The sequence below is a fragment of the Hyaena hyaena genome, unplaced genomic scaffold (genome assembly GCF_003009895.1).
Source record: "Hyaena hyaena isolate Hyena2069 unplaced genomic scaffold, ASM300989v1 scaffold_90, whole genome shotgun sequence".
Lineage (NCBI taxonomy): Eukaryota > Metazoa > Chordata > Mammalia > Carnivora > Hyaenidae > Hyaena > Hyaena hyaena.
Genome location: NW_024080722.1, coordinates 12,585 through 26,661, shown reverse-complemented (window position 1 = coordinate 26,661; position 14,077 = coordinate 12,585). Strand labels below are relative to the sequence as shown.

Genomic DNA, 14,077 nt, shown 5'->3' with positions numbered 1-14,077 from the left:
TCTTTGTCTCTCTCTCTCTGTGGGATCGTCTGTATAAGACCAGGATTAATCAGTTCCTTACACGATTGTTAGAACATGCCTGTGAAATTTGGATCTGGTATTGTATGTGGGCAGGCTTTAAATCATAGATTCAGTTTCCTTAATGATTATGATGCTGTTTAGATGTTCTTTTTTTTCTTGAGTTAGTTTTAGTAAATTATGTATTTTTAGGAAATTTTTTTTTATTTCTGTTTTCGAAGTTGTTGGCATAAAGTTGTCCATAATCGCCTCTTATTATTAAAATCTTTAATGTTTTGGTAACTGTCTTCTCTTTTTCTTTCTTTCTTTTTTTTTTTTTAAATGGTTTATTTATTTCTGAGAGAGAGACAGCGTGAGCAGGAGAAGGTCAGAGAAAGAGAGAGACACAGAATCTGAAGCAGGCTCCAGGCTCTGAGCTAGCTGTCAGCACAGAGCCTGACGCAGGGCTCGAACCCACAAACTGAGATCATGACCTAAGCCGAAGTCAGATGCTAAACCGACTGAGCCACCCAGGCGTCCGTATCCTTTTCTTTCTTAATCGATTTGTGTACTACCTTTTTTCCTCAGTTATTCTTGACAGAAGTGTTTTGGTTTCATAAGCCTTTTAAGAAAGAGATTTTAATTTTGTTGATCTGTTATTTTTGGTTTATTGACTTCTGGTCTTTATTGTTTATTTTCTCCCCTGTCCTTTTTCTATCCTTTGAACTGGACAGTTCATGAATTTAAAAAAAAAAAATTTTTTTTTTAGCATTTATTCACTTTTGAGAGACAGAGAATGAGTGGGGAGGGGCAGAGAGGGAGACACAGAATCTGAAACAGGCTCTGAGCCGTCAGCACAGAGCCCGATGTGGGGCTTGAACCCACAAACTGTGAGATCATGACCTGAGCTGAAGTCAGATACTTAACCGACTGAGCCACCCAGGTGCCCCGACAGTTCATTAATTTTAACCTTTGCTCTTTTCTTGTTAAGTGTATAAAGCTATAAACTTCTACCTAAATACAGCTTCAGGTGGCTAATGGAAGTTTTAGGTATATAGTATTTTTATTATTTTTTTCTAAATATTTAAAATTTTCATTATGTGTTTTCCTTTAGTCCATGACTTATTTTGAAGTGTTTAAAATTTTTCAAACATGTTTTTTGGAGAATTAGCTTAATCCCACTGTGATCAGAGAATGTGTCCTATATGATACAGATTCTTTGATATTTATTGAGATTTGCTTTGAGGGATAGAACATGGTCATTTTGTATAAAGATCCAAGTATGCTGAGAAGAATGTGTATTCTCTTATTGCTGGGTGCAAGATTGTATATATGACCATTAGACTGAGTTGGCTAATTGTGTTGATCAAATTTTCTTTTTTTTATTTGCTCAATTTATCAGTTATGAAGAAAAGTATTTTGGATGTCTTTGTATGATTGTAGATTCATCAGTTTCTCCTTTTAATTCCATGAATTTTGAGGCTATGTTACGTGGTATATTTAAGCTCAGAATGGTAATAATCTTTCTGGGTGAATTTTTTCTGTTGTCATTATGAAGTGGTCTTCATTTTTCCTAAAGTGCGTGTTGTCTTAAAATCTGTTTTTAGCTGTTGATATAACTGTATCAGCCTTCTTTTGTTTAATATTTTCCAGGGTTATTTTTCCATTCATGTACATTAAACTTTCTGTAATCTTATGTTTTTGTAAAACTTCTTATGTATATATTTATATGACTAGATTTTAAAAAATCTTACTGAGAATCTCTAACTTTTATTTTTTAAATAGATGGAGGTTTTTAATGTTTATTTATTTTTGAGAGAGAGAGAGAGAGAGAGAGAGAGAGAAAGCACGTGCAATAAGGGGAGGAGCAGAGGGAGAGAGAGCATCCCAAGCAGGCTCCACGCTCAGTGTGGAGCCTGATGTGGGGGCTCAATCTCATGACTGTTAGATCATGACTTGAGCTGAAATCAAGAGCCGGACACTTAACTGACTGAGCCACTTAGAGGCCCTGAGAGTCTCTAACTTTTAAGTCATCTTCTTGGTCTGTGTCTATGTATTGTGATTACTGAGTATTTGTATATCTACCATTTTATTTTTTACTTTATCATAGTTTTCTTTGTTTTTTCTCCTCCTTTCTATTGAATTAACCAAAAAATTTTTATTTATTTTTTTTTATCTCTGCTGATTTGGAAGTTATACATTTTATTTCTCATTGTTTTAGAAGTTACCCTTAATTTCTTTTTTTAACTTGTTATAGAAATTAAAAGGCACCTATAGAAATGTGCAGCTATCATAAGAAACAGCTTGGTCATTTTCACAAACTGAAAACACTTGTGTGTAATCAGCACCCAGATCAAAAACCAGAAATTCCCAGAACGTCAGAAGTCCCCTTTATGCTCTTTTCTAGTAATTTACTACCGCCTACTCCTTGCAGGTAACTATTATTCTGACTTCTAATGTCGGGATTAGTTTTGTCTGTATATTCTTGTATCTGGCTTCTATACTGCACACTCTGTATTCTAGTGTCTAGCCTCTTTGCTCAACAGTATGTTTGTGAGATTTATTCTGTGCAGTTGTAGATCTTTTTTTCCCATGGCTATATACTATTTCATTCGTATTATCCATCTTAGTATTGATGGGCATAACTTAAATTTTTTTCTTTTCTTTTCTTTTTTTTTTTTTTTTTTTTTTGACAGAGAGAGAGAGACAGAGACAGAGCATGAGCAGGGGAGGGCAGAGAGAGAGGAAGACACAGAATCTGAAGCAGGCTTCAGGCTCTGAGCTGTCAGCACAGAGCCTGACTTGGGGCTCAAACTCATGAACTACGAGATCATGCCCTGGCCAAATGGACTGAGCCACCCAGGCGCCCACTTAAAATTTTTAACATACATTCTTAGTTTAGAAAATCTGAGGGCGCCTGGGTGGCTTAGTCGGTTAAGCGTCCTACTTTCGCTTAGGTCATGATCTCGCGGTTCGTGGGTTTGAGCCCCGCGTCGGGCTCTGTGCTGACTGCCAGCTCAGAGCCTGGAGCCTGTTTCAGTCTGTGACTCCCTCTCTCTCTGACCCTGCCCTGCTCACGCTGTCTCTCTCTCCTAGAAATAATAAAACATTAAAAAAAAAAAAAAAAAAGAAAATCTGAAGTTAAAGATACTATTTCCATTGTTTCTAGCTCCTGTTGTTGCTTGGAAAGTATGCTGTTACTCTAAATTTTGATCCTTTATAGATAATTTATCTATTATCTTTGGCTCTTTTCAAGATTTCTTTGTCCGTAGTTTTCTGCATTCATAGGATGTCTAGGTATGAATTTACTTTTATTATCTTGTTTGGAACTTGTGTTTCTGAATCTGAAGATTCTCATCTTTCATCATTTCTGAAAATACTAAGCCATTATTCTGTTAAGAGCAATAAGGTTTCAAACATGGTGGTGACACAAGCCAATAAATATTTTTAAAAAATCACTCTGCTGCTTACTGGTTGGTACTTTGGGAACACATTTAAATTACTTGTGCTATAGATTTCTCATCTCATCTCCCTGTACAGTGGGAGCGGTAATAATATCTGTTCTTCCTACCTCCAAGAGCTGCTTTGATAATCTAATGGAAGAATGTACTTTAAATTGCATTGCAAATTATAACATGCTATACAAATATCACAGTATTTAGCTCTCTGTAGATGTTCAGTAGAATTTGTTATGAATGAATCTCAGTAACTATTTGTTGAATTGTTAACAAATAAACAAGTGTAGGATAGTAGTAGTACTTAACATTTTTATTCTTTTTTCCCTTCTCCTAACTCCTACAAAGAAATGCAGGAATATTTGTATACTCATGGGAGTGATCTATATACATAGAACATAAATGAAAAATCACCATGGTAGCTTAGGCAAAAAATAGGATTTTATTCAGCTCCCATTGCTGTTGATTTTTCAGGAACATAAGCCATTGTTATCACCACTGTTGGTGTTTAATATCTGTAACTACTGTTGTTCCTTTTGTCTCTACCAGCTATCAGATACTTTGCATATCCTTGTCTTAGTATTCATTTTAAAATGAACTAATATATTTCCTGTGTCTCCAATTAGATTGTATAGAGACAATCTAATGGAAAGTTCGTGGGTTTAAAATCAGGCAGATCTGAGATCAGATCTTGGCTTTATTATTTCATGACCTTGTGACATTAGGCAAGTCACTTTGCCTTTCTCATCTTCTGTTTATTTTTTTAAAAAATAAGGAATTAATTCATTTATGGAGTGCCTGCCATGTGGATAGTGCTCTTGTAGGTATTTGAATTACTTAATTTGTATCAGAGCAACCTGGCAATATAGATATTATCCCTGTTTTATAGGGAAGGAACCTGATACTCAGAAAAGCAGAGTAACTTGCCCAAAGTCATAAAACTGGTCAGCACGATAGCCAGGATTTTCACCTGGGGTGTTTCATTATAAGGCCTGCACCTTCACTAGTACCTCAGGAAGTGATCAGCACAATGCTGGGTACCCAATGGGGAATAGATGTAGGCTCTTTTGTAGGGCACTGAAAACATGCAGTTTTTTAGCACTTGGCATCTTTCCCTGCACTTCGTAGGCATTTCTTACCTAATTGTTTATTGTCTCTGTTTCTGCCATTGTTCCTTTATTCACTGATTGTTGACTTTCTAGCCAAAGGGAAAGGACAGTTCCAAACCAGAGTGAATCTTAATGCTGCCTTGGTTGAGGATATAATCAGCTTGGAAGAGGTGGATGAAGAAATGAAGTCTGTGATGGAAGCACTGAAAGATAATTTCAATAAGACTGTCAATATACGGACCTCACCAGGTTAGTGCCTGAACCGATGTCTTGGAGAGGGGCATGTGCAAAGACCATGGCTTTGGCAGAGGTGGGTTTCAATCCTAGCTTTGTGACTTACCAACTGGTGACCATGGGCAGTTACTTTACTTTTCTGGTCCTCAGTTTCCTTGTCTGATTCCCAGCTTATAGCTCTGGGGTGAGTATCAAAGTAAGTGAGGTGACATAGGTAATGGTTCGGGCACAGTGCCTAGCTCATAGTTAATACTACGTTTATTTGTCATTCAGCAAATAGTTGTCTACTATGAACTAAGTATTGTGCTGGTCCACAGTGGTGAACAAAAGTAGGGATGGTCTTTGCTCTCATGGAATTGCACTCTCAAAACATGGGATTTTTATTATGATTATACTATATAAACACTTCTAGGTGTTCAGTCTCACAGTAACTGACATCTTTGGTCTGATTTTTCCAATTTGTCCTATTTGGCCATTCTTACCCCTTACTGGGAACCAAGTGGCTGCAAACCTATCCATCTGAGCCATTTCTGTACCCCTGAGCTTGACCAGGAAGATTCCGTTTGGGTTAATAACTTCCTGAAAGTGGCTTTTCTAAGTGGGAAATGTCAGAACTGTCTAGGAGAACTGTTTGCAGATGTGATGGAAGAAGTGAGTTGTCAGCTAATGGTGCAGGCAGGCAGGAAAAATCCAATTGCTGTTAAATTGGCCTTTTGGAAATTGTCATCATCCTAGAGTCAAGCCTGGGACCCCCTCTGAAGGTATCTCTAGGAGCTTGGGCTGCTCCCACTCACATCTTGGCTGGGATAGTTCCTAAGGAAACTGTAAAATATTTCATGAACTTGTTCTTAAGAAAACCAAGTGAAAAATACACAGCTCCATTTATAAACACCAGCAGAAACATACTGAGTTCAGAGACGAGATCCTGTGTGAAATCAGAAGACCATTCCGTCATTTGTCAACCTTTGGAGTGGGGGCATTTCTGCCTTTGCTGACAGTAGAGCGTGCCATTCAATCTCTCCCAACTGTTTATTTTAAACTTGCTTATTATTTTAGGTATGAAACTGATAAAGTGCTTTGTCTCCCCTGTGCTTTCTGGCCTGTTAACATTCTGCAGCCGAAACCAGAGAGCAGTTTGAGAGGAGCTCAGGGAGAAATGTGATACTTAAAATTAGCCAGCAAGCTCCACTCTTGTTGAACTTAAAAAGATGATGGGCCTGGAAAGGGGTTGGGAGTGTAATTTGTTAAATGTTAACCTCTGCGAAAATGAGGGGCAGGAATGAGGCTGAGGGAGATTCTCGCTGGGGACAGATTGAGGGAAAAGGATTTGATGTATTATGTCGATATGGATTTAGGGGATGGGAACCACCACAATTGCATACTGAAAAGCCCATGTTGCGACTTCTGTGGCTAAGGATCTTGTGGCAAATCAGGAAGGCTGAGTTACGATCCATTTTCAAAAGGCCTCCCGTTGGTATTTCCTCTTTGCCTCCTTTTCTTCAGGGTTATGTTTGTGTAATGTTCTCTGTAGAACTTGGGGCCATGAAGAGACTGGGTGAAACTGAACTTAGCCAGTCTTCCATATCCTCTTTCATTATCTGAGCCAGCAGGCACTTTTCCTCTCACACCTCCCATCTGTCTACCAGCAATTTCTATCTCCAAGGTAGTTGATTGCTTTCAATAGTTGTCTAAGATACAGATTCATCCATGTATTTGTTCTTGCCCTCTTCCATTCATCTGTCCATCTGTACACTGATATATTCAACAAAACATTACTGAGCACTTATTCCATGCTGATGGATAGGTGCTGTAGATACAGAGAGAAAAGACATTGTTCCCAGCTTCCAAGAGTCCAGTGCCTAATGTGAAGAGATAGAAAAGTAAGCCAACGTTGATAAAACCAGATGGCAAAGCAGAACGGTGAAGAACGTGGCTTTAGAGTTGTCCAGACTTGGGTTTGAATTTAGGCTTCATTATTAAGAACTGTTGTGACCTTGGGCAGGTTACTCTCTGGTCCTCTGTTTCCTCATCTGTAAAATAGTGAAACTATTTCATAGAGTCGTTGTGGTAATGAAAGCCAAGAAATTCTAGAAAGCGTTTAGTACAGTGTCTTGCTCATAGAAAATGTTCAGCAAATACTGGTTATCATCATTATAGAAGGGTGCATGGGGTCCTAGGGAGCTCATAAGGGGGTTTGTAATCCAGCCTAGAAAATCAGATAAGATTTCTCAGATTGGATGCTGTTATAGCTGAGTGTTGAAGAATGAGCTGGAGTTATCTGAGCAGAGAAGGGCATTCTCAATAGAAAGAAAAGTACATGCTCAGAGTCCTGAGGCAATAAAGGCAGACTGTATTAGAGTAGTTTGAAGTAGTTTAGTTTGGTTAAAATACAGGAGAAAGTCAAGAAGTAGTAATAGTTAACATTTATTGGGCACTCGTATATGCCAGGACACAGTTACAAGTGCTTTCCAGATACTTTCATTGAACCCTCCTAACAACTCTATGAGGTAAGTATAATTTTTATGCCTCACTTAGAGGTCAGGAAACAGGTGCCTAAAGGATGAGGGGATCTGCCTAGAGTCACATAATCAGGGGGGAACAGAGTTGGTATTTGAACCCAGATCATTGGTCTTCAAAATTATGGAGATTTTTACCACTATACCTCTAGATTAAAGCTAGTGGTGTCAACAACGTCCTCTCTTGTGGTGACATTGAATCTGGTTGAACACTTCAAATCAGATCTTGGGCCCTTAGTAAAGTACTTCATCATTCTTGCAACAGTTTTCTGGGACAACTCCCAATTTGTCTAAGAGGACCCCTCCCCCACTCTTTCTTTGTGTCTCAGAATGAGCCATTTATGATCAGCCACCCTGGTGGACAGTAGGGAAGTCCTAGTTCTGCCAACACTTCAGAGCCTTTTCCATCATGTGACACTGCTGCTCCTGTGAAAACCCCTTGAACAGTCTTGCCACATTGATAAGTGATCCCTGAATATTAATTAGTTGAATCTGAATTAGGTAGGGACTTGGATGTGGGCTGTTAAGGTCCTTTTGAATTCTAAGACTCTGTAACTTCTCTTTTAGGATCCCTTGATCATATCACTGTGGTAACTGCTGATGGGAAGCTTGCTTTAAACCAGATCGGCCAGATCTCCATGAAGTCTCCACAGCTGATTTTGGTGAATATGGCCAGTTTCCCAGAGGTAAGGAGGCTTTTGCCAAAGGGACCTCTTCGGGGTCTCTTTTGGAATGGAGGAGGCTGGGCCAAGTCAGGAAGTAGTCCTTCCAACTTGGGATGAAACAAGAGAGAAGCCATAATAAAGGGAATGTAATGATAAGGAAAAACTCTCTTCTTGTTTCAAAATTCTTTTTCTGTTAAACTCGAGCACTAAAAGGCCAGGAAAGTAATTTGAATACTTAAACAGGCTCCATCTAAGAAACAAAATAGTGGGGATACAGTGATTGGCGCTTAGCCGAATGGAAGGATCTAGGGTAAGTGGGAGAGCCTGCGCCCTGTCTGAAGGGAGCAGCCTCTGCCCGGCTCCTGCTCATCATTGCCAGGTAGAAGTTAGATCAGTGATGGGGCGCCTAGGTGGCTTAGTCTGTTGAGCGTCTGACTTTCGCTTAGGTCATGATCTCACGGTTCGTGGGTTCGAGCCCCGCGTTGGGCTCTGTGCTGACCGCCAGCTCAGAGCCTGGAGCCTATTTCAGAGTCTGTATCTCCCTCTCTCTCTGACCCTCCCCTGCTCACGCTGTCTCTCTCTCTCTCCTAGAAATAAATAAAAAATATTAAAAAAAAAAAAAAAAAAGAAGTTAGATCAGTGTTGTCAGATATTAAGGTTTTTATTTCTAGAATAAGCCTGTAACTCACATTTTTATATAAGATCTTTCCTAAATGTTGGTAACAAATTCCCTTTTTTTTTTAAAAGACTATGAGACAAAGCGAATTAATGGGCCAGATTTGGGCTGTGGGCCCCCAGTTTGTGACCTTTGCATTAGTACTGGAAGCAGACCTTCAGAAATTCTTATTCCTTTCAAACTGGTCATTGCAGGATTGGACAAAGCACAGAGTTTCAAAGGCTAGAAGGTGGGTTGCATTAGATCATCACAACCTTGAGGCTATGGTTTTAAGTCTAGTTGAAGAAGACAAATGAGCTTTTCTTTATTGTTCCAGTAGGAATTGACCTGGATTGGGAGTCCTGAAGAACCTGGGACCCAGTCCCGTCTCCACCTCCAGCTGGCTATTGGACCTCCATTTTTTCAACTGTTAATAATGAGGTGGAGGGATCTGAAGTCCCTTCCTGTTCCGATGGTCTTCTTCAGTAGTTCTGTCCCAGAGACCAAAGTGGAACCTGTTGGATTTGAAAATTGGGTTAGAGATACAAGCAGGGAAATCCCTTGCTATGAACAACCTGTTTCAAAGCAGAAGGCCGCTGTAGCTAACATGCCAGGCACACTTGTGCGAGGCTGTTCTGTTTCCCATACTGCAGCCAGAGTGAACTTTTAAAAATATGTATTGGATTATGTCATTCCCATGCTTTAAATTTGTCAGCGACTCCATGTAGTCTTTAAGAAAAAAGCTGTTTTGGCCTAAAAGGCTTTGCCTCATGGGGGCGCCTGGGTGACTTAGTCAGTTAAGTGTCTGACTTTGGCTCAGGTCATGATCTCATGGTTCATGAGTTCGAGCCCCGCATCTGGCTCTGTGCTGACAGCTCAGAGCCTGGAGCCTGCTTTGGATTTTGTGTCTCCCTCTCTTTCTCTAGCCATCCCCCACTAGCACTCTGTCTCTCAAAAATAAATAAAGATTAAAAAAGAAGAAGAAGAAGAAGGCTTTGCCTTATGATACGGCCCTGGCCTGCATCTCATTTGCAGTCTTAAGCCACTGTCACCCCTGTCCACCGCTCTAGGCACACTGGCCTTTCAGCTCCTTACACACACCATACCTTTGCATCCTCAGGAGTTTTGCGTATGCTGTTGCCTTTGCTCGGAGCACTCTTGCATGTCTAATTTTACTCCTACTTTGGATCATAGCTCAAATGTCACTTTTTCAGGGATACCTTCCCTAAACTGCTCAATCCAAATTATTCGTCCACACTGGCCTCTCTTACATAGTGTGTTCTTGTTCCTCACCGCTCTTATCATTAACAGTTACACATTTATTTCCGTCTTTATTTTCCATCTCCCTTCCATTAGGACGTAAGCTTGGAAGGTAGGAATCGTATCTGACTTGTTCATTGCGTCCAGCACCTCTCACGCGGCCTGGCACATGGAAGCACTCAGTAGATTTTCCTCAAGTGGATGAATACTTGTCATTAGATTGATAGAAGGAGGGCACTATTTCCTGGTGTCCCTGAGAAGCAGAGATATGGACGAAAAGAGAATTGTCGACTCTTCCCCATTCTGGCCCTCTCTAAATGGCTGAGGCCTTCTGCCTTGTTCATCTGATCCCATAGGCACTGTGGGCCAATTTAGGGAATAGCCTCCTAATTACACAGCTTGAAGACCTCATCAGGCAGATTGCTTTTCAGAGCCAGCCACTTCTGTTATTAAATAGCAAATGGCATTCACAGAAGAAGCACCTGATTGGCCACCAGAGCATCTTATGAGGCAGGAGGAGGTATTAACAGCTTAATTTTTTCTTAGGAAGTTTGGAGTATATCTTCATTTTTCAACCAGTGCATCTTTGCCATCTCTCTAAGTTGAAATTCTGTGAGTTTTGAAAAGAAAAATCTTCATAATCATCTCAGTAGAGAGGTTCTTTACAAGGACAGAGTGAGGAAGTGTGACTTACATTGTCTTTTGAATTCCTTTATCTCATCTGGTGCATATATTAAACAAATAGCTCTAACTAAACATTTCCTTCCTCTAGTTTAGAAACTGTCCATAGACTGCCCAGGTTCATAGCTTCAAATGCTGAGCTAATCCCTTCTGTGTTTATGTAATTCCTTTCTGTCTCACATGCGGTTGGCATGCTTTCCAAACCTGTGTCGTGGTGTAGGACACGATGCAGATTTACATGCATAATCTCTTCAAATGCACTGCAGACAGAACACTGTGTTGCATTTGTTTAACACGTGTCCTGCTTGATGAATGATACACACAGTTGCTGCCTTCCATAAACTTGCCTGCAGCTAGAGTTAATGATGGGAAAGAAAAGAAGGGAGTAAGAAACCACAGCTTGATTTGAACAAGGCAAATGAAAAAAAAATTTCCACAGCCTCCACGATTGCTCTTGTGGAAGGAAGAAGGCTAATGTGTACTGAGTGTCTGCTGTGTTGCCAGGCGTTACTTTCTCAGATTTTGTTTAGGGATCGACACAGGTACTCTCTAAAGTGAAGCATTATTTATTCTGTTTTCTAGATGAGGCTCAGAGACATCTTCCCCAGGTTCACACTGTTAGGATAGAGTCAAGTTTGAACACAGGTCTTTTTGACACTAAAGTCTGTGTTCCTTTCACCATTCCTGCATTAATTCAGCAAATTAAAAACGATAACAAAACCTCCCACAAGTATTTATTGAGTTTCTGTGAGTTATTAGGTTCTATTTGAAGTGTTGGGAATTCATTGATGATTAAGACAGACAGGGTTCCTGCCTTCATAGACCTTATATTCTAGGGACTATGGAGATATAGAGAAAATGGGAGGTCCACTAATTAAAATGGCCCTGGCAAAGTTGACTTGAACCCAGATTGTCAAAGTTCTTGTTCACCTGTCTACAAAAATTTTATCATTTTTATTCTTTAAAATAGATTAGCTTAAGAGTCACAATAGCAGACATTGATAATCGGTTATGGTACTCTTTCTTGCCTGACCCTAGATGGAGTCTATGAGCTTTCCTGACACAGTACTCCAAGCAGCTCCAACTAGTTGGTTAGTGTTGCTGTTTGAGAACAGCCTATTTGTCCTGGGGTGCTATTTAGCATCCCTTCAGTAAGGAGATACAGGCTGAGATGGAATGCAATAGAAATATGTGCCTTTTTATCTGAGGTCATTTTGGGAAAATAACTGTAATTCCCTGAGTTTACGTATCCTACCATATCAAAAGAAAATATACATGTTTAGAATATTTTAGCAGAACTGGCCGAGAAGCCAGTGCATTAATCTACTCATTCAACATGCATTTACTGAGCACTTTCCATGTACTCAGCACTGTCATTGTACTGGAAAGATACACATATTGAGGTATAGTTCCTGCCCAGCTTGGAAGCAGCAGGGTGTCCCATACCTACGGGGGAAGGTTGTCTGGAAAGATTGAGGCAGACGGCAATGGGAGTTGGTGGCAGTGAGATGTTACAGCTGAGTTCTCGGTCATTCAGAAGCTTCAGGAGAGGAGGATTTGGAGACTTGAGATCAGGCCACTTCTTCGAAGTAGAGGTTCTCCCTTTATTGCTAACTTTAGAAATGTTTCATTTTATTAAGGAAGATGGCAGTTCTCTTTCAGAGGAAAATTTCATTTCTTTATCCAACTCTTTAATTTACCTGCATCATTCCCTTTATATACCAGCCCATTTCCAAATTATTTTTGGTTATTTAAAAAAAATTAAATTCTGCATGCCATGATTACCTAATACATCGAAAGGAAATACAAGGTAATGTCATTGCATGGAGAGTTGAGGCACCTCGAATCTCCTCCTGACTCTGCCAGTAACCAGAAATATGATGGGCAAGATCCTCAGTCCACTGCTCTTGGCTCTCAGGGAGGACCAGATATGTGTGTAGGGTCCCTGTTTACATGGGGAAGGGACTGAACTCCATTGTGTCAGAGATCCCATCCAGCTCCAGCAGTCCGTGGTCAGGGATACCATTTGAAGAATTTACTGTTTTAAGCAATGGTCACACTGTGTTATATTCTGTGACGGCCTTCCAAAGGGATGATTCATTTGCATGTGGACTTGTAGTTTGTCATTTTTCACCTTATGGTAATACCTTATGTCCTTGCAGAATTAAGGTCATGTCAGTATGAAATAGATAAGATTTTTAGGCACTCTCTCAAAACCAGAACAAAATAGGTGTGCAACAAACCCCATTCATTAAGCCACAAAGTCTAGGGAGGAACTTAGGGCCAAGAATTGGCCCTGTGAATCCAAGTGAAGTACACCAGCTCTGGCCAAACCTAAAAATCTTTGAAGATGTCAGAGGCCTTGTTTGCTTGAATTCCACATTGCTGTGTCAATGAAGGTATCTCCCATCCACACTGCTTTGTTTTATCCTTTAGCGTTTCATAGCAGGTGTAGTTATGTTGTTTGAGGTGAGGCACATTGGGAAATCCATGTACCTCGGGCTGCCTGACACAGTAGAGAGCAAGACTATATCAGAGAAGACCCTGAAGGATGTCAGGCAGGACAAGAGCGCATCAGCTGGCTGATGACATCAGCTCAGCCTTGTTGGGGGATTTGCACATTCTTACCTTTATAGAAGAGTTCAGGTGGCAACGCCCCTTGCCTGGGTGTTACTGTGTGCCAGGCACAGAGCAAGATGCATTGTTCATGTTACCTCATTGAATCCTCTGGGAGATACAGGTACCATGTCCTCTCAGGTTACAACATGGAGACCTCGGGTCAGGATTGTTGCCCCAGGTCACATGGTTACCAGAGCTAGGATTTGGACTGAGATCTTCCTGACTCCAATGCCCAGGCTTTTGACTACTACACCGTACTGCCTTTCCTAGAGCACATACCAGCAGAGACTCGCTGCTCATTCCAAAACATGAGTGAGGTTGGTGTGAGCGTAGATGCGAATGAGTTAAATTTATTTACTCATTCCAAATCGGCACTGGTATATTTTGAGTGTAAAATGTCAACTGGAATTTTTAATGTATAAAATCTTTCATCTGTCTTTACACCAATCTTTGTACAGACCAGCCCCCCTCCCTTGAGGATTTATTGTGGTTTTGATCTGTGTTGCCTCAAACCATTGAAATCTTTTCAAAGAAGCAGAGCTGTTTTCTTTTTATTTTTTCCTTCTCTTTGCTTTTCTTCCCTCCCGCAGTACACTGGTACCAGGAGTGGACATAGTTTGCTATTCAGCTTGATCAAAGCACTCTACACCAATGTAACTTCCTGATCTTACTGGTAACAGAACTAAATGTTTCCATGTTCTGCCAAGATGGGTTGCCAGTTATCGACAGAGGGCTTGCATCTGGTAATAATTATTTACTAATTCTGTTTACCTTTTGATCTGGTTTTCAGTGTACAGCTGCAGCTATCAAGGCTATAAGAGAAAGTGGAATGAATCTGAACCCAGAAGTGGAAGGGACGCTAATTCGGGTACCGATTCCTAAGTAA

General features: G+C 40.4%; 1 protein-coding gene across 1 annotated transcript in view; it reads left to right on the top strand.

Annotated features, from left to right (window-relative positions):
- Window positions 1-14,077, top strand: part of MRRF (mitochondrial ribosome recycling factor) — a 23,362-nt gene extending 9,285 nt beyond the window's left edge. The window contains exons 3-5 of the mRNA XM_039234653.1: window positions 4,655-4,810; window positions 7,879-7,997; window positions 13,982-14,077. Coding sequence (XP_039090584.1) covers window positions 4,655-4,810; window positions 7,879-7,997; window positions 13,982-14,077 — 371 coding nt within the window. The remainder of the gene's footprint in view (window positions 1-4,654; window positions 4,811-7,878; window positions 7,998-13,981) is intronic.